The 17,678-nt window shown below is 51.6% G+C and overlaps 1 protein-coding gene and 1 long non-coding RNA gene across 2 annotated transcripts; one reads left to right on the top strand and one right to left on the bottom strand.

Annotated features, from left to right (window-relative positions):
• The first annotated feature begins 1,438 nt into the window (after window positions 1-1,438).
• On the top strand, window positions 1,439-8,044 carry LOC139703629 (cilia- and flagella-associated protein 144-like). Its single transcript, XM_071607112.1, has 4 exons — window positions 1,439-1,571; window positions 3,544-3,603; window positions 4,554-4,654; window positions 7,934-8,044. Exons 1-4 carry the CDS (start codon window positions 1,439-1,441, stop codon window positions 8,042-8,044), a joined length of 405 nt encoding a protein of 134 aa, XP_071463213.1.
• A 1,471-nt stretch (window positions 8,045-9,515) lies between these two features.
• LOC139703595 (uncharacterized) lies at window positions 9,516-15,203 on the bottom strand. The gene is made up of 3 exons (XR_011705787.1): window positions 15,023-15,203; window positions 13,170-13,632; window positions 9,516-11,383 (listed from the first exon to the last, which is right to left on the bottom strand). It is a non-coding gene; the product is annotated as an uncharacterized lncRNA (long non-coding RNA).
• Between the last annotated feature and the right edge of the window lie 2,475 nt (window positions 15,204-17,678).

Raw genomic sequence — 17,678 nt, 5'->3', positions numbered from 1 at the left:
CCCCAAGGACATGGACTCCTAGTGCCACATCTCTCTCTCTCTGCTGTGTCCAGTGACCACTCTTGAACCTAGACATGGGACCAGTCCCTGGATGGTGGGGCCTACTCAGTGCCTTACAGGGTGGGGCTGTGCCTGTCACAGTGGACCTTCCATCATGGAATCTGAGGAGAGAACTGTGGGAGGCCCTCTGGCAAGGGTCAGTCACTGGTTGGCCAGTGAGTAGCTAGGAGTGTCTAAAGACATGACTAAGAAGCTTCCTCCCGTGGATAAATCTCAACGCCCATGCCCCGCTCCTGCGCCCCCACCCTCCAGCCCCATCACCGCCTCCCTCCCCTGACCCGCCAGGCTGCCAGCCCTCAGCCTGCTCTCCGGCTCAAGTCCTCCCCTTCTGGCCTGTTAGTCTGTAAACAAGTCAGGATGGCGCCTGGCAAAATGCCAGAGGGAGTGGTTTGTGAAGTAACACCAGCGAGCCATTAAGTGTGGAGATTCCTTATTGGTTGACTGATGTATCTAGTTTATGCTAATTAGATAAGCTGTGTGGAATGTGTAAATACTGCTCCTGTCCTGCAATAAACGGCTCCTACTCCTGCTGTATCAACGTACACAAGTTGTTCGTCACCCCCCGGTTATTTTGCTGCAGCTGGACTGCGGCACTGGCCTCTGCCCCATTACTTTCCCTCCTCTGCCTTACATGGTCCCTTCCCAACACCCTGCCTTGAAGGGCTCTGTGCTCAGCTCTTCCTCTCTTGCTCCCAGACCACCCACTCGCCTCCCCGCTGTTCATCTGGCTCGCCTTTCCTGTCACTCCCCCATCTATACCCCTTCTCCTCCTCCCAGCTCTCCCTACTAGGTCCCCATAATCCAGTCCCACCCACAATCCAGCCTCCCCAACCAGGCAGCATGGTTGACACACTCACCCAGGGGAGATGGTTTCCCCACTGTGGGTGCAGGTCACAGTCCCTGGGACTGTCTTCCCAGCAGCCTGAGCAGGTGGACCCAGGGGTCACAGGAGGATGACAGCCCCACACTCAGCCTGGAATCCACCCTTCCTGGATACCACCTAAATCTTTTTTAGGAAATGATTGGCCAAGGTGAGATCCAGCTGTCAGTCTCTTACCTGGGCCTCCCCACTGGACCTGGAGCCCTTCCCTGATGATGTCCAAGGGCAGCTCTAGTATCCAGGTTCTGATCTGAGAAGCTGGGGCAGGTGAGTCCAGTGCCTGCCTGGGACCCTGGGAGGAGGGATCTGGGGGCAGTGGGTGGAGTCAGGGGACTGGGTTGCCCAGGGGAGGTCCAGGGCTGGATACTGGAGCATTCCAACCAGGACTCTGTTGCCAGTAGACAGCTGGGACATTGTTGCCAGGAGACGGCAGAAGACCTGGCACCGCCCCAGCCAGAGGGCACTTAGAGAGCCCCACAGCACCAGCGTGGCCAGGCCATGGCTAGACACCAGAGGGAGAGGGCGATCCAGGACCAGGTTCATCAGAACCAGTTCCTACGGGAACAGTACCTGCAAGAGCTGCGCAAGCAGAAGCTGTACACGGAGTACCACGTGAATCCCCGGCGCAAGGGTGAGGACTGGGGGAACAGAGGTGGGACACTGAGGGGTGGGTTGTGGGCGCGCAGGCAGCAGGGAGAGGCCTGCCCTGATCTCTGGTGTTCAGAAAGGGTGGATTCCAGGGCTGCCCAGCCTCCTGAGACACATCAGATGCATTGAAATGCATCCACCTCATGATGAGATCAAACATACTGCATGTAAAAAGGAATGCTTTTACGGATTGAATTCAAGGGCACTCAGTAAAGCCCCAGCTCTTTTTATGTTCTGTTTGAGACCTGAGCCTCCCTAAGTTGCTGAGACTGGCTTTGAACTTCAATCCTCCTGCCTTAGCCTCCCAAGCTCTGGGGATTAAAGGCATGTGCCATGGCACCCAACTGGAAATGGCTTTTAATATTTTTGTTTTTGATTGAATTACATTTTTCAGGGCTTTTATATTTTGTTTTTGTTATATTTTGGTTTCATTTTCATACACTAAAGGGTTTTTTTAGGATTTTAATATCATCATAGCCCTTTCTTTGGAAAGGTCCGGAGAGTGGGCTCTGGTCAGTGTTCCCTGTCATCCAGGTAAAAGCACCCTCCCCTCCACTCCTCTCACCCTGCACACTCCTGTGAGATCCATCTCATCCTGCAGCATCAGCAGCCTCTAAAGGACACTGGGCCTCAGATGAGCTCCAGATCTGCCATCTGACCACCTCCCAGCTACCTTCCTTGGACTCACCATTAGGGACCTCAAACTGGCCCTCGGGAAAGCTAGGGGCTTTGAATCCCTTGCCCACCCTCTGCTTCTCCAGAAGAACCTGTGGCAGCACAAGGCAGCTGGGCCCTTCCTTCCCCAGGTGAGAAGCCTGAGTCAGCCCTGGCCTCCATCCATCAGTCCACACACCTGGCAGTCACAGAAGCAGAATGGCTGCTGCTTCACATTTCCCCTGACCCTTGTCTGTTCCTACCTCAGGGAAAGACTCCATGATACACTGGGGGTGTACCCACATCTCACTTAATTCCACCCTCTGGACAGCTACTGGACCTGCCCCTCTCCAGCCTCACTTCCTCCAAATTCCTTCCACAAATACAGTAGGGCCTGCCCCCCCCCTTACCATTGCTAGGCTCCCTCTCAAACTCCTCTTTACCTCTGAACGGCTCATTCCACAGCCCCCTATGGTACCTGCCCACCTGCTCCTCCTCCCTGAGCTACCCCCAACTCTCTACCTCCATAGCCAGCACCCCTGCAGCCTGGCCATCTGCAGGAGACTTAGTGACTTGATTTTGCTTAGAACTCTTCTGGCTGTCTTCTGTCCCCACCACTGATTTCAGCAGAAAAATTCACTTCTGTTTAGGTTGGTTCATTCCAACAAGCTAAATAATCCCTCAGGCCACATTCATTCTGGGAAAAGTGATTTCCTCCAGTTCTTTCCCTTGGGCACAGGATTTATGTGACCATTGTGGTGAAGTGAGAAAATACTGTAGCTTGCATTTCTGTTTACTTGTACTGTAAAGAAAAATATTGTGTTTTTCTAATATGCAGATAATATTACATACAGATGACATACACATTTCATATCTTAGGGGTGCATGCTCAGAAGACTTTTTACTCCTGGGCATGGTGACATACACCTGTATCCTGGCAGCAGGGAGGCTGGGGCAGGGAGATTGCAAGTTTAAGGATGACCTCAACAGAGACCGCTGTCAAAATAAAAGAAAAGAGGGTTGGATTAGGGTTAGGGTTAGGGTTAGCTCACTGCAATAAATAAATGAGTGAATGAATAAACAAACATAAATCCTAGTAGCCTATGGCTTGTGGCCACTGCCCTGGACAGTGCCAGGCCAGACCCTAAGTCCTCGAGAGCGTGGGACCTTGTTCCCAGCACCCAGCCAGAACCCCCCAGGCCCAGGCACTATGTGGGTGCAGAATGAGAGCCTGGTCTAGGGTGAGTGGCGGGAGGCAGGGGTTGAGCTCTGACCTGCACTGTGTCCCTGCTCTTCTCCAGTTCACACAATCACCAAGAAGCCCATGTCGTGGCATGATAACTTGGAGGAACCTGAAGATGGTAAGTCCTGAGGTCAGAGACTGCTTGAGGTGGGGCAGAGAGAGGCAGGGGGCTCAGAGAACTCGCAGGCAGAGTTGCTGCAGGGAACCTTAGGGTCCTCTGCTGTGGTCTCGAGACTGTACTCTACTGACCAGGCTCAGAGAGACTGATGTGCAAACACATGCCAACTCATTACTGTCATCCACAAGAGTCCCCGATGGCCTGAAAATAGGAGTCATTCATTCACAGATGTTCAGACGTTACTCACACGGGTTCTGAAGGCCTAGGAACTAGATTCATGTCCTGGTGCTGCCACTCCTTAATTGCGGGCTTCGGCCAGGTTGTTGACCTCTCAGCCCACTTCTTAGAGTTGTTGGAAGGACCAAGCAAAACACCACAGGTTCTTAGAGCTGAACCCGCCTCACCATGCTCAGTAAACACAGTCCTGTTCATGTTTCCACTTTACCTGGTGACAGGCAGTGGGGTGGGCCTGGGGGTCTCAACACAATCAGGCAAAGGCAAGAGGGCAGCCTGTAAGTGCCTCCACCAGTGTGTGGAGTGGGATCATGGGCGACAGCATGGAAAACAGGTCCCTCCATCAGGCAGGGGATGTGGGACTGTTGGGGCAGGTGGGCACAGGTGGTCCAGGGTGTCAGGTGGGAGGCTGTGGAAGGACCCCGCATGATAGAGAGGTGCAAGAGGGCAGCACCCACATGTTCTGAGAACAGAGGAGTTGACCTCTATTCCTGCCTGCCCTGGACTCCCCGGGGACCCATGTCTGTCACAGCCCTGCCCCCCGAATCCAGAACAGTGCCTGGCACAGTTTGCACTCGACACATTTGTTGACACATGGCTGAGAACCAGATGCCCCTGTCTCAGACCCTGGCTCTGCACACAGAATTCTGTGGCCCTGGAGTGGTGTGGCCAGGAAAAGGACACGGGCAGCTTCTAACTTGAGCCTCCTCTCCCAGTCAGGTTTCTGAATCTCGTTCACCATGCTGCTCAGAGACCCCGGAAGAAGTACCCAGAGACACAGACGGAAAGTCAGATCGGCTGGGAGGCAGAACCTTTGGTAAGCGAGGCCCCCACTCTGGGCAGCAGTAGGAACACAGGGTGGTGCGGGCAGTGGCTGAGAGCATAGTGGACAGCCAGCTGGCAGGGGCTTGAATTCTGTCCTTCCTTGCTATCCTGAGACCTGGGGTGAGTTTCTAAGCCACTGTGTGGTGCTGATCCTGGTCATGAATGGGGACACCACAGAACCTGCCTCACAGGGTTGCTGAGAGGAGCAGTACCTGGGACAGTGCCCAGCACACAGCACTTGCTCAGTAAACGTGGCCGGGCTCCTGTGATGCAGATGGAGAAGAGCGGAAAGGAGTCCCTGAGCCCTGCCCGGGACAGTCAGGTGCTGCTCCAGACAGGAGGACGTCTCCATGGGGCCCACCACTCACAGAGAAGAGCTCACCCCAAAAGCAGGTGTGGCTCAGAGCTGGAGAAGCAAGGCCACATGGAGGCAAGGGACAGCCATGGAGATCTAACTATCAGTGAAAGATGGGACTTCAGAGGAAACTGCTCAAGACCTTGATTGTACATGAATAAAGAATCAGGGATCAGTGATTTCTAAAGACCACACGGAAGGCTAGATCCAAGGGGGGCTGTGGCTAGGGCAGAGGCTCCAGCAGGGTGGGAGAGACTGGGCAGCTGGACAAGCTAAGGATGGAGGTGTGGGGGGGAAATCACTGGGGGGAACTTCTGGGTGAGGGGTCCTGGCTAAGCTGACCTGGCTGGATTCTTGCTGAAGGCAGGGCAGGGACCAGACCTGCTCTGGGGGACAGACGGCAAGGAGCCCACAGACACCCAGTTCAGTCAACAGGGTGGTGTTGACTCTCATTACACTGCTCAGCCAGAGTTTTGCTGAAACTGGACTATGCAGAGGTGACCACAGAAGGCCCTAAGTCAGGCCTGGTTTAAGAGGAGGATGGCCTGAGTGGAGTTTGGTCCAGGAGAGTACTTGTCCAGTGAGAAGGAGGTGGGAGGAAAGGGAGCCTGGTGAAGACAAGTCAGCCCAGGGGACAGTGGGCATCTTAGCAAAGTTCCAGAGAGCTGGGGGCTTCACGCACCATGGGAAGGTTGCTCCCTGCACCTCAGGGAGTCTCCTGCCGTCAGCACACACAACAGGAAGGACGAGTGTGGGGCCCAGCCAGGCCTGCCCTGCTTAGACCCTTCCAGGCCTCCAGGATAGAATGCTGTGTCTGAGTCCCAAGGGGCCTTCCAGCACTCAGTCTGTCCATCACACATGTGGGGACAATGCCCTCAGGTGGCACAGGGAGCAAGCAAGGAAGTAAGCCCCCCAGATTAGATCCAGGTGTTGTGGGAACATCAAAGGTAAAGAAGCTGGGCTTTCAGAGCGTTGTGCTTGGGGCAGAGGACGTGATTGATGTGTTCCATGGGCCCCAATGTGGGGACCCTGTCCCTGGCAGGACCTGGCCCTGTTCAGAGCACCCCAACCTCAGCCCAGGGACCCCTGGTAAGTAAGGCTCAGCACCTCTTTGCCTTGTGTCTCTGGGTAACACTTGCTAAAAATATATCCTCATGTGGGATGTGTGTCCAAACACTCACACACACCAACACACACTCATACACACACCAACACACACTCACACACACTCACACACACATACACACAAACATATACACACACTCACACACTCACACATGCACACGCACACACACTCACACACATACACACTCATGCACACATATACACACTTACACCTCACACACACATACAACACATTCATACATACATACTCACACACATACACACTTACACACACATACACACTCACACACACCTTCACACACACTCACACACATCCTCACACATTCACACACAGTCACACACACTCATACATACACACACACTCACACACACATTCACATAACACTCTCACACACTCCCACATACACACTCTCACACACTCATACACTCACACACATTCACACATACACACACATTCTCACACAATCACACATACACACACTCACACACACATCCACACATAACGCACACTCTCACTCATACACACTCTCACACATGCTCACTCACATACACATTACAACAACACTCATACACACAGTCACACTCTCACACATGCTCACACACATACACACTCACACACATTCACACATAACACTCTCACACACTCCCCTCACACACTCACACACATAAACACACTCTCACACACACTCACATACACACACACTCATTTACACATATACACACATTCATACTCACACACCCACACACTCACGCCCACACATACACACTCACATACACTCACACACGCACTCTCACACTCACATACACATACATCCTCACACATATTCACGCATACAATTCACATTCACACACAGATTCACACATTCACACACATACACACACATACACACACACTCACACACACACACACTCACACACATACACTCACACACACACATACACACACTCACACACACACACTCACACTCACACACCTGCAGACTGGGATGGGATGAGCAAGTCCCTGAATGACTCTCAGGGCAGCTTCTCTAAGGTGCATATGCTGAGGTCTTCCCTCCCCCTGGCTTGCTGTGACCCCCCACCACACTCCCTTTCCATTCAAGCACCTGCTGAACACTTAGTGTGTGCGGATGCTGTCCGGGGACAGGCACAGCACCACCCCCATCTGTCCCTGGCACCCCAGCACAGAGGCCCGCTGGCTCTGGGCAGCCTGGCTGTGGTGCCCGCCTGCCTCAGAAGGAAGAGGAAACGGTGTAGAAAGGGAAGTGAACCGCAGCGCAGTTGGGCCACAATGGGACAAGCAGCTGCCCTGCTCCGTTAGTCCTGCGAGACTGGACAGTTCACAGGAAGGAAGCCAGGAATCGGCCTTCCCTGTGTCCATGCAGCCAGGGGCACCAGCCACAGATGTGCTGCAGTCCGGCTTCCTGGGGCCCAGGGGTGGGGTGGGGCCACTTCTCAGCTTCCATTTTCCCTGAAGGAAGCTGGGATGAGACCAGGTACCAGGAAATGAGAGAAAACACAGTGAACCGGGGCGTTTGATGCAAGTTCCTCGGAACCTAGGACTTCCCAGGGGACCCGCAGGCTGCCCTCCATGTAGGCAGCGGGCAGGGCAGAGCCCCAGCTTTGCGGAGGTGACGCCCCTTGCTCTCAGGACGCTCTAAGCGCTGGTGTCACAGTTTCACTAGCAGCGTTGAGCAGGAGAGCCCTGGGGCCACCCGTGGTCAAGGAGGCCCGATTGGGTCCAGGTCTTCCCCCTCCTGACCAGCTTCTGCTGCCCCTGCTTCCATCTAGGTCAGCCCGGAGCGCCAGGACCACAGGCTGAACCACTTCAGGGTCTACAAGGACATCACTCTGTACAAGGCCAAACTGTGGCTCCTGGGGGAGAAGGACCACCGCAAGTAGTGCTCCGGGGAAGAGCCGGCCTTCGCGCTGAGCGCCCAGTGTGCTGTGCAGGGAAATAAAGGTGGTTTTGCTAGAAAGCAAACCTGCTGCAAATCTTATGACAACTGAATTGAGATGGAATTGCTTATTAATCAATATATGGGGAATAACTTCTAAATTCTCCACAAGTACTGCGTAAGCTTGATTTGGGGGCCTTTGAACTGAACAGGTTTTCCCTTCCATATTCCAATTTTTCCAAGAAAATTGAAAACCTGAGAAACACTACACAGTGATGTTAGTATTTGGATTTAGAATGCCACCTAAAGGCTCCTGTGTTGAAGACCTTGTCCATGTATAGCTCCGTTCAGAGGTGGGTGCTGGGAAGTGATTGGGTTATGTGGGTGATTGTCTAATCAATGGATTGATCCACTGATGGGGCCATATTTGAATGGACTGTTAGGGGTATAAACTGTAGGAGGTGGGGCCTGCTGGAGGAGGTAGATCACTTTGTGTGGAGGGAATGAGCTAGAAGTGTCAGTCTTATCCCTGGCCCTTTCCTCTCTCTCTGTCTCCCTGCTCCACATGCCATGATGAGATCAGCATCACTCTGCCCCTCTGCCCACCATGCCCAGAAACAATGGAGTCCACCAACATGGACTGGAATTTCTGGAACCATGAGCAGAATAAACCGTTTCTCCCTTTAAGTTGGTCATGTGAGGATTTTTGCCACTGGAATGAAAAGCTGAGCAACACAAACATGACCTGACCCTCCCAGTGTTCACTGCAGTCCCAGGTGGACACCAACAAGAGAAAATGGCCTGCATTCTGGGATCACCCATTTGCCTAGGAAAAATCTAGATGAAGAGAAAGTTGGACTTCCCTGCTGGCATCAGCATAGAGAGCCACCCAGAGACAGAGCCTGGAGTGAGGACTGGGTGTGGGGTAAGGAGCCGTTTTCCAGGTAAAGACCTTTGGCCCCCACTGCACACAAATACTGGTATCATTAAATAATAACTCTGTGTGGAACCCTCTTTCACTGGAAATCATCTATCCCTAGACTCAGGGGGCCTCCAGACTTGTTATCCCACCCATGTTGAGCAATGGTTCAGTGTGGGAAACCATTCTTGCACGTGATTGGGCACCTCCCGGATTGGGTGTGAGGCATTCTGGCCAAACTGTGTCGGAGCTATCCCCACCCTCTCCAGGTGCGAGAGCCTGTCTGTGTGGGGGTGTGACTGACCACTGATCCTGAGGCCAATCACTGACCCTGACCTTGGAATGCTGCCCCCCTCGACCTTCATTGGATGGAATTTTCCCCTGAATTTCTTGTTCCCCAATAAAAGGCCACTCCCTGGTGTGCTCTCTCTCTCTCTCTCTCTCTCTCTCTCTCTCTCTCTCTCCTGCTAGCCCTGAGTAAGCCTTGCTGCCCCACCGGGTGGTTCGAGGTGAGAGCCAGAGAGGTGAGAGCCATCTTGGACCTGGTCATAGAAAAAGGTAATTGAGTCTGTGTGTTTAATTTTGATCTCACTAGTTAACTTCTATGCCACGAACCTCTTTAATGAAACCAGCGTGCTGGTCGCCTGGTGGAGTTCAGTGTTCTTGGCATTGAAGGCAACACAGAACTTTCTAGAAATGTTCCTGTGATAATGAAAGCTATGTTCAGACTCCAGACCTCAAACAAGGAAGGTGCATTTCAACATCATTCCAACCAAAGAACCAGAGGGTGCTGAGGGTAGCCAGCTTCAGGAAAGTCCTGTCCCTGTGACAAGGTCACCCCACTTTCCGGGAGCAGCCTCAACACATTCACACTGTGCCCCAAAGAGCATAAGAGAGGTGCCCAGCAGGCAGTTTGGGTCCTCAGAGGCTGAAATGGTCATGAGAAATCGAAAAGACTGTGGCCACTTAGCTGGAGCTCAGCACATTCAGGAGGACACAGGCTCCTGTCATTGAATAGTCACACAGATGTGTTGTGAGTTAGGGAGCAAACTGTGAGACCACAGACAAACCACAGAAGTAAAGCCCCGAGCCCAGCAGTCCTACCAGACCCTGATCAAAAATATGAGAGGGTCAGGCTGCCCTTGGGAGCTCGGTGTCCTTGTGTGCTGCTCCTGCGTACCCTCCTTGTGCCTGGCTCTGGTCCCACCTGCTCTGACCCCACTGCCTGCCCAAGGCAGCCCCCTCCCTAGTCTCCAGTGTCCTCCTCTTTGCAGAATGAACACTGCAGTGGAAAAACCCTGACATAACCAACTTAAAAAGGAGGAAAGGTTCCTTCTGCTCATGGTTCTAGAGATCTCAGTCCATGTTGATGGACTCCATTGTTTCTGTGCAGGGTGGGCAGGAGGAGCAGAGCGATGCTGCTTCTTTCCAGGTGAGGTCAGAGCCTTTCATTGTGCTCTCCTTGAACTGTGTGTTCAGTGCTCTGTCACCTGTGGGAGTCCAAGGCGGGCTTAGAGAGGGGACCTCAACTGGGAGCCACCCCAGTGGTGGTCGCCCCTTGGTTCCTATTTTCAGAGACTGTTATATGTGGAGTCATCACAATCCTTGTGACAAGACATTCCAGTGTTTTTTCACTGGGTCATTGTACTTTCTTCCTTAGGTGAATTTTATGGGTACAGAAGTTCTCTCTTCCTACGATGGTCTGTGTCTGTCCTCAGGGGCTCTTCCAAGTCCTGGAAGTGGCTGGGGCCTGTCTCTCTAGTAGTTTGCTCTGCTAAGGAGCCACCAGGTTCAGCTGAAATAAGGGCTCTGTCTCCAGGTCTTGCTCAATCTGTTGCATTTGTGTTTCAGGTGATGCTGAGGAATCCCGGGCTGTCAAGAAGGCTCACTTGGTGCTTTGCAGCATCGGGTCCCACACGGGTCCCAGAAGGGACATGACTCTGAGAAAGAGCTGAGGGGCACAAGGGAGAAGCCCTCAGGGAGGACCACAGTGAGCACCGGGCCCTGGCAGGGGATGCCCTCCAGGGCTGGTTTGCTGGAACTCTGGTCCCAGTCCACGAGACACTTATTAAGCAGAGTACTCAATAATTATTGAGTTTGACTTTTGCCCTTTGTTTCTAACATGGTTTGTTTGCTGATGATTTGTAAGAAGCTGACGATAAACAGAATTTTCCCTTTCATCGTTACGTTGAGTGGTTAAGGACAGACAGGAGCTGATGGATGAAGAAGCTGGTGAAGTGCCCAGGTGTGCTGTGTTGTAGGAGGGGCGGTCCTGTTCTGATGGGTGGCTGGGCCTGGACTGCCCTTGTGCTCTGGGCTGTGGAGCTGCCATTAACAGGAGGTGCCGGCTCTGCCCACTCAGGGGCTCCCCAGCTGGGATGTGGACTGCAGCCTGTTCCTCATGCCATGGTCCTGGCTTCTAGGCTTTGGAGGACAGGAAAAAAAAAAAAAAAAAAAAAAAACATGCTAGTGAGTAAGGATATCTGGGACCTTGAAAAACCCCATTGCAATCTTTATAAGGATTATTGGAAAATGTTGTGACTGTTTTAATAAAGTTATCCCTTCACCCTACAGGAGAACCTGAGCCATTCATTATGAACACTGCTCTAGAGAGATATACAACATGCCATAAAATTCACCCCATAGAATATACACCCCATGGTCACAGAGAGCCACAGAGTTGTGAAGCAATGGCACAATTTCAGATTTACATCTCATTTATTGGCATCTTTACTTGAATAATAGAAGTATGTATAATTTAATGGTATGTTAAATATTGCATTAATGGTATTTTATTTTCATATTAGTATATTAAATATTTACCTGCATCCATTTTTCTTTTTTCTTTTGTTTCTGAGTGATTATAGCCATGTGGGTTTATATAGATTTATTGTATTTTTTTTATACTGGGGATTGAACCCAACGTGTGTAACCACTGAGCAACATCCCCAGCCAGCTTTTGAATTTTATTTACACACAGGGTCTCACTGAGTTGCTTAGGGCCTCGCTCAGTTGCTGAGGCTAGCTTTGAACTTGCAATCCTCTTGCCTCAGCCTCCCAAGCTGCTAGGATTACAGGTGTGCTCCACTGCATGTGACTATAGTGTCTATTTTAACATTTCAAGAAGTCAAAATGTTTTTAATGATTAATGAATTATACAGGAACCAGTATCTCCTTGTTATGAGAATTCAAACTGTGCTTTGTCCTGGAGCTGAATCGCCTCTGTTCAGCCCCCTCTTCAGCTCCCACAGATACCTGTGTACATGTGCTCATTGTCACAGTTAGAACAAGACAGCCGGCTGCGGCTCACCGTGTGCACGCTCTGCAGTGTGCAAAACAGCCATCAGATAAGACCCAGCGACACAGATCATGCTTTCCACAGCAGCAGTGCACAGCCCCACTGCCTCCGCAATTCTGTCAATTACTGTAAGCAGAAAACACTGGAATGTCTTGTCACAAGGATTGTAATGGCTCCACACATAACAGTCTCTGAAAATAGGAACCAAGGGGCGACCACCACCCCAGGCCAGCCTGCTGTAGCTGAGACGGGCAACCGAAAGGGCCCATGAGCCTTGGTGAAGGGAGCCCCTGAGGACACGGCAGTCACATCATGCCCGCTGCTCCAGGCAGAGACCACAGAGCACACCATGGTGGTAAGGAGAGACGGGTCATGGTCATTAAGCTGCCAGCACCTGCAGAGCTTGAACACCATGCCCACAAGTGATTAATGGCCACACCCTGACAAAGAGGGACATCTGACCTCCAGGCACAAGGGGAGTTCACCATGACTTGATCTCCGGGGACGTTTGTAAACATCTCCTATATAAGCAAAATCTACTGTGGCTCCCTGCTTAGGATCACACCCCAGCCTCCTCAGAACACCAGCCTTCACACACAGGAGGTGGGGAGTGACCACACCTGGGAACCCTCACACACAGAGGGGAGTGCCCACACTCAGGAACCTTCACACACAGGAAGGAAGTGCCCACACCTAGGAGCTCTCCCACATGGGAGGGGAGTGCCCGCACCCAGGAACCCTCACATGTGGGAGGGGAGTGCCCACACCCGGGAACCCTCACACACTGGAGGGAGTGCTCATGCCTGGGAACCCACTGGTCTCCCTGAGCGTCGGGTCAGACACACTCCCTGTGGGTGTGCATCCTTTGCTGTCCTGAAATAACCTCTACCTTGGCCCTGCTGATTGACTCACCTGCAGTTCTGTGGCAAATGTCAAGAACTGGGGTGGCAGAGGTCTGGGCCTGGCCTGGGTCCCTTCCTTGGAGTCATGAACACAGTGTGTCCATTGCAGCTGCAGCTGCAGCTCACAGGACTGGCTCTGAGGGCTGCAATGATCCTAGGCATGTGGGAGTGTCACCTTGAGTTGTGAGGTTTTGCAGATGTGAGCCTTGACTGCTGAATCTCTGACCACACAGAGCCCAGGTGAGTTCTGAGAAGCCAGGGGAGGAGCAGGGCGAGGTGTGGACAGTGTGTCCTCCCTGCAGCTAACGACTTCCCACTGTGTCTCTAAAGGTCCTCTGTCAATAGAAGATATGATTCCAGTAGTGACCATGAAGAAACTCCAGGTAGATTCCAACAGTGAGACAGGACCCAAGGGAAAGGCATTCCTGGGAGTCACTGAAGTATATCTGCTCAGCTGGAGACAGAGCAAGGGGCTGTGAAATCAGAAAGAAAAAAGAAATGTGACTTTTCACCTTCAGCAGGTAATGGTGCAATAAAAGAACTGTGATGTCTATGGGCTTTGAGTGCTTGACTCCCAGCCATCTTGCTCTGCTGTCAAGGTGTCTTTCCCACAAGGTCAGCTGTCTCCTGAATCTGCCTCTGACATGCCTCAGCCCTGGGGTTGCCTGGTTTACGAGAATGGAGCACAAAGTCTTTGGGTGGGGTCTGGTGCTGACCTCCAGTGCAGGTGTCTGGGGTGGGGTCTGGTGCTGACCTCCAGTGCAGGTGTCTCATAGACCTGGATCTCTCGTGGCTTCCCAGACCCTGGATGTGGAGGGGATGCTGTGCCAGAGAGCTTGGGTGCAGAGTGGTAAGGAGCCCTCTTCTCTGCTGGACCTTAGGTCTTGCTCAGCAACCTCAGGGTTGTGTCCTGGCTGTTTACTCCTGGTGCACTGATGCCCTCGTGGTCAGGTTACCTGAAGAATCCCCTAAGTGTGGTGAGGTTGTAGCAAACTCAGCCACGTGCACAGCGAGCCCTGGATCTGGTGTGGCCCCTAGGTCCTGGAGAGTGTGCCAGAGCTGGAGCTTCTTAGCTGTGCTCACCTCAGACACATATTTCATAAGTTAGCCACTTTTTTTTAATGCTTATGTGTTTTGTTTTAGAATTTTCTCAAAGTTCAATGGAAGAGATACATAATTTCCCATTTCTAATCTTTTTTAAAAGTTTCTCCTTATATTTTGCTGCTATATTAATATTTTCATATAAAATCATAGTGGTTTTATATCAGTATTTTATCAAATATTTTGTGTGGTAATTGAGCACTGGTGACAGGAATTCAGACACTCCTGTGTGTGTGTGTGTGTGTGTGTGTGTGTGTGTGTGGTTACCCTGTCCTTTTATTTGCACGTTGGTGACATACTGCACTAACTTCAACATCACATTTTTAGCATTTTTAGCATAAGCCTAAGTTTAAAAATGAAACGAAACTCTGAGCTCAGGAGTAGGGTTTTGACCTCTTACCCGGGTGGTGGTGATCAGGCTCCTGAACTCCCAAAGGCCACCCCTGGCTACCTGCAGCCTCTGGAAAGGATGTGGAGGCCCTAGAAGCAAAGGGCTGGCCCCCTGTGCTGGTGTGGGCAGCCTGTCTCCAGCCAGGGAGGCCGAGAATCTGGCAGGGCTCGGGATCCCAGAGCCAGTGACCTGTTAGGCCTGGAGGTATGAGGAAGTGCCTTCGCTGGACCCAGCTGACCGCGGCCCTGGGCTACAGGGGAGGTGACTTCCCCTAGAAGTCACCGAGCAGACAAGTGGCCCCTAGAAACAGGCGAGGGGCGGAGCTTCAGCGTTGCCCTCCCACCCAGTACAGCCGCTCCCCACACACTCACCTGGGCAGGGAGCAGGAGAGGAGCCCCAGCCTGCTGCATTCAGCCGGGCTGCTCTACAGGACGGCGCAGGGCAGCCTCGGCTCTCCGGTCACTCCAACACCGGGGGCGCGGCTCTCAGGCAGGAGAGCTGCCACCTGATGCGGCGTCCAAGGGTTAAGGGGACCCAGGGCCCGAGCTGCGCTTCCCGGCAGATCTTCTCTCCCGGAGCCCGACCCACGGCGCCCTCTAGTGTCCTAGAGTGATATCGTCGTTCCAAGTTTCACTCCAGCTACTTTCTCTATTCGCACCTGGGAGACAAGGTCAAAACCAGGCCAGTGTAAGACTCAACAAACCAGGCAGGTTATGTTCGCTAGCCATCCCGGCGACTGGGAAGCTGAGGCAGGAGGATTGCAAGTTGTGGCAAGACTCAACAACTTAAGTTAGACCCTGTCTCCAAATAAAAAGTAAAAATAGTTTGGGGATGTAGCTCAGTGGTGGTGTGTGCCCCCTCATTCTGCAGTGTCACAAAGGAAAATAAAAAGGATTTAAGAAAAAAAATGAGAAGCAATTCAATTAAATTAGCCCAGAGTTAGTAAATTAAAGAAGAAAAAATGCTTTAAACTTTATCATGTCAAAAATTCATTACATACCCAAGAAAATTTGTAAATAACCATTAAACACATTGATATATTTAATATCATGGCTCTAAAAATGCAAAATTAAATCATTATATTATCCCATTCCACAAAAATAAACACAACTGAGTGCATGGGGTGACTGGCAGCATATAAAGTAGGTGGACTCTGATTTACTGCTGGCAGAAGGCAGCCACTTTGTAAGCAGATTTGCCATCCTGTTAGCATACAAAGTTAACATAAAATTTCTGAGTGTTGTATTGTTAGTGAATTGCCCAAAAGAATTACACAGAAATTCATAAATGAAAATACATAACAGGATTGTTCATCAAACAGCCTAAACATCTAATAGTAAGACAACAGATAGAATTTCAAAATCATTCTGCTTATGTCAGAGGACCCATAGGACAGAGTGCAGGTGACATGTCTCCTGGAGATGAAATTTTGTAAAAGAGAAATCTAGTGACACAAATAAGACAAGGGGTCCTGGGGGCCAAGGTTGATGGAATATTGACTGAAAACTGTCATAAATTATAGTTGATAAAAAATTTTAATCTTCATTTTGAATTCATGAAAGATATGAATATATCAATATGAATATGTATATTAGATAATTGTAAATACAATACATATGAAATATTTATTTATTAATTTATTTCACTACTCACCAAACTGCTTAATTGGATACATATTATTTTGTGTAATTTCCACCTTTATTTTAAAACAACGATCACAGTATTCTAAGATGAAATTACAAAAACTTTTACGAACTACTTTTCATAAAATTCTGCCCCTTTAAAGAGAATATTATTGGTCGAAAAAAGAGTTAAAATATGTAAAAAAAAAAAAAAGTTGAATACTCTTGCCTTCTGTCCTTAGTTACAGATGAAGTGATATTTCCCTAAGACACCGCCGCTTTTGGAGCGATGGGTTTCACATCGTGGATCTGGTCCTCCCGTAGGAAAGCCCTAGGTAACTGAGGTGGCAGAGGCCACGCAAGACTCACCTGGTGCAGGGAGGGTCTCAGTCCCCTTCGAGGGAGGAAGGAAGAAAGAAGAAAGAAATCGGTGGCCTCCGTGTGCAAACACCAGCAGTACAAATGTGTCAACTTCACAAAATATGATTAGTAGTGTTGTCACATTAAAAGACTGAATGAGGGTGAGGTGTCCAGAAATCTAGGAATGGGAAAAAGCGTAGGAGCGGTGTGCCAAGCTGATCTGAGCCTTGGTGAGCGCCTTCCCTTGGGCGGAGTCCTCGTGGGGGTCCTCCCCTGGGCGGAGTCCTGGTGGGCGCCCTCCCCTATGTGCTACCTGGAGAAGGGAAGGGGCAGCCAGGGCGCGTGCTGGTGTCGCTGTGCAGCGCAGAGAGGAGGTGGGTGGAGACGGAACCCTCCAGAGGGAGGCAGACGTCAGGGGACGCCTCAGGATGTCATCAGTGAGTCTGCAGGCTGTGTCCACTGGACACGTGGGCTAGCTCAGGGGAGGCAGTGAGCCCCCAGTCGGGTCACTAGGAATACAGGGTTCCCAGTTTACGGACCAGAAGGATAAAATCTCTTCGCGAGTGGCGGTGACATTCTGGTACCTCTTGCTGGCAGCCGCGCCACTCTGGCTGATTTGCCCCAGGCGCTGTGGGATGCACCCGGCTGGCTTCTGCCCGCGGTGGCTCAGCTTTGGGGCCGCCTGGTGTTTCCTTCCCCTCAAGCATGGATTTGCCCTGCTGCAGGGCAATTCGCCTACTGGTGCCTCCTGGAAATGTATCAGTGGAAAGGAGCTCAGAGCAAGGTCTGCGGGCCAGGGTTTCCTTGTCTCCCTACTGGTCACAGCTGCCTGTGAGGAAGGTGGCTGCTGCCACCGCGGGGAGGGACAGCACAGTAGTCATTGGCCTCACCTCTGGCGGCAGCCCAGCCAAGAGCAAGAGCTGTGCATCAGCGGGGCCTCCTGGGATCCAGAGAAGCAGCAGGGGGCGCTGGAGACCCGGTGCTTGAGGCTGAGGGTGGTACCAGGGCTACCTGGGAGGGCGCCCAGCTGCTGCTGGAACGGGGA

The sequence above is a fragment of the Marmota flaviventris genome (genome assembly GCF_047511675.1).
Source record: "Marmota flaviventris isolate mMarFla1 chromosome 5 unlocalized genomic scaffold, mMarFla1.hap1 SUPER_5_unloc_1, whole genome shotgun sequence".
Lineage (NCBI taxonomy): Eukaryota > Metazoa > Chordata > Mammalia > Rodentia > Sciuridae > Marmota > Marmota flaviventris.
This window is presented reverse-complemented; position numbering and strand designations above follow the sequence as displayed.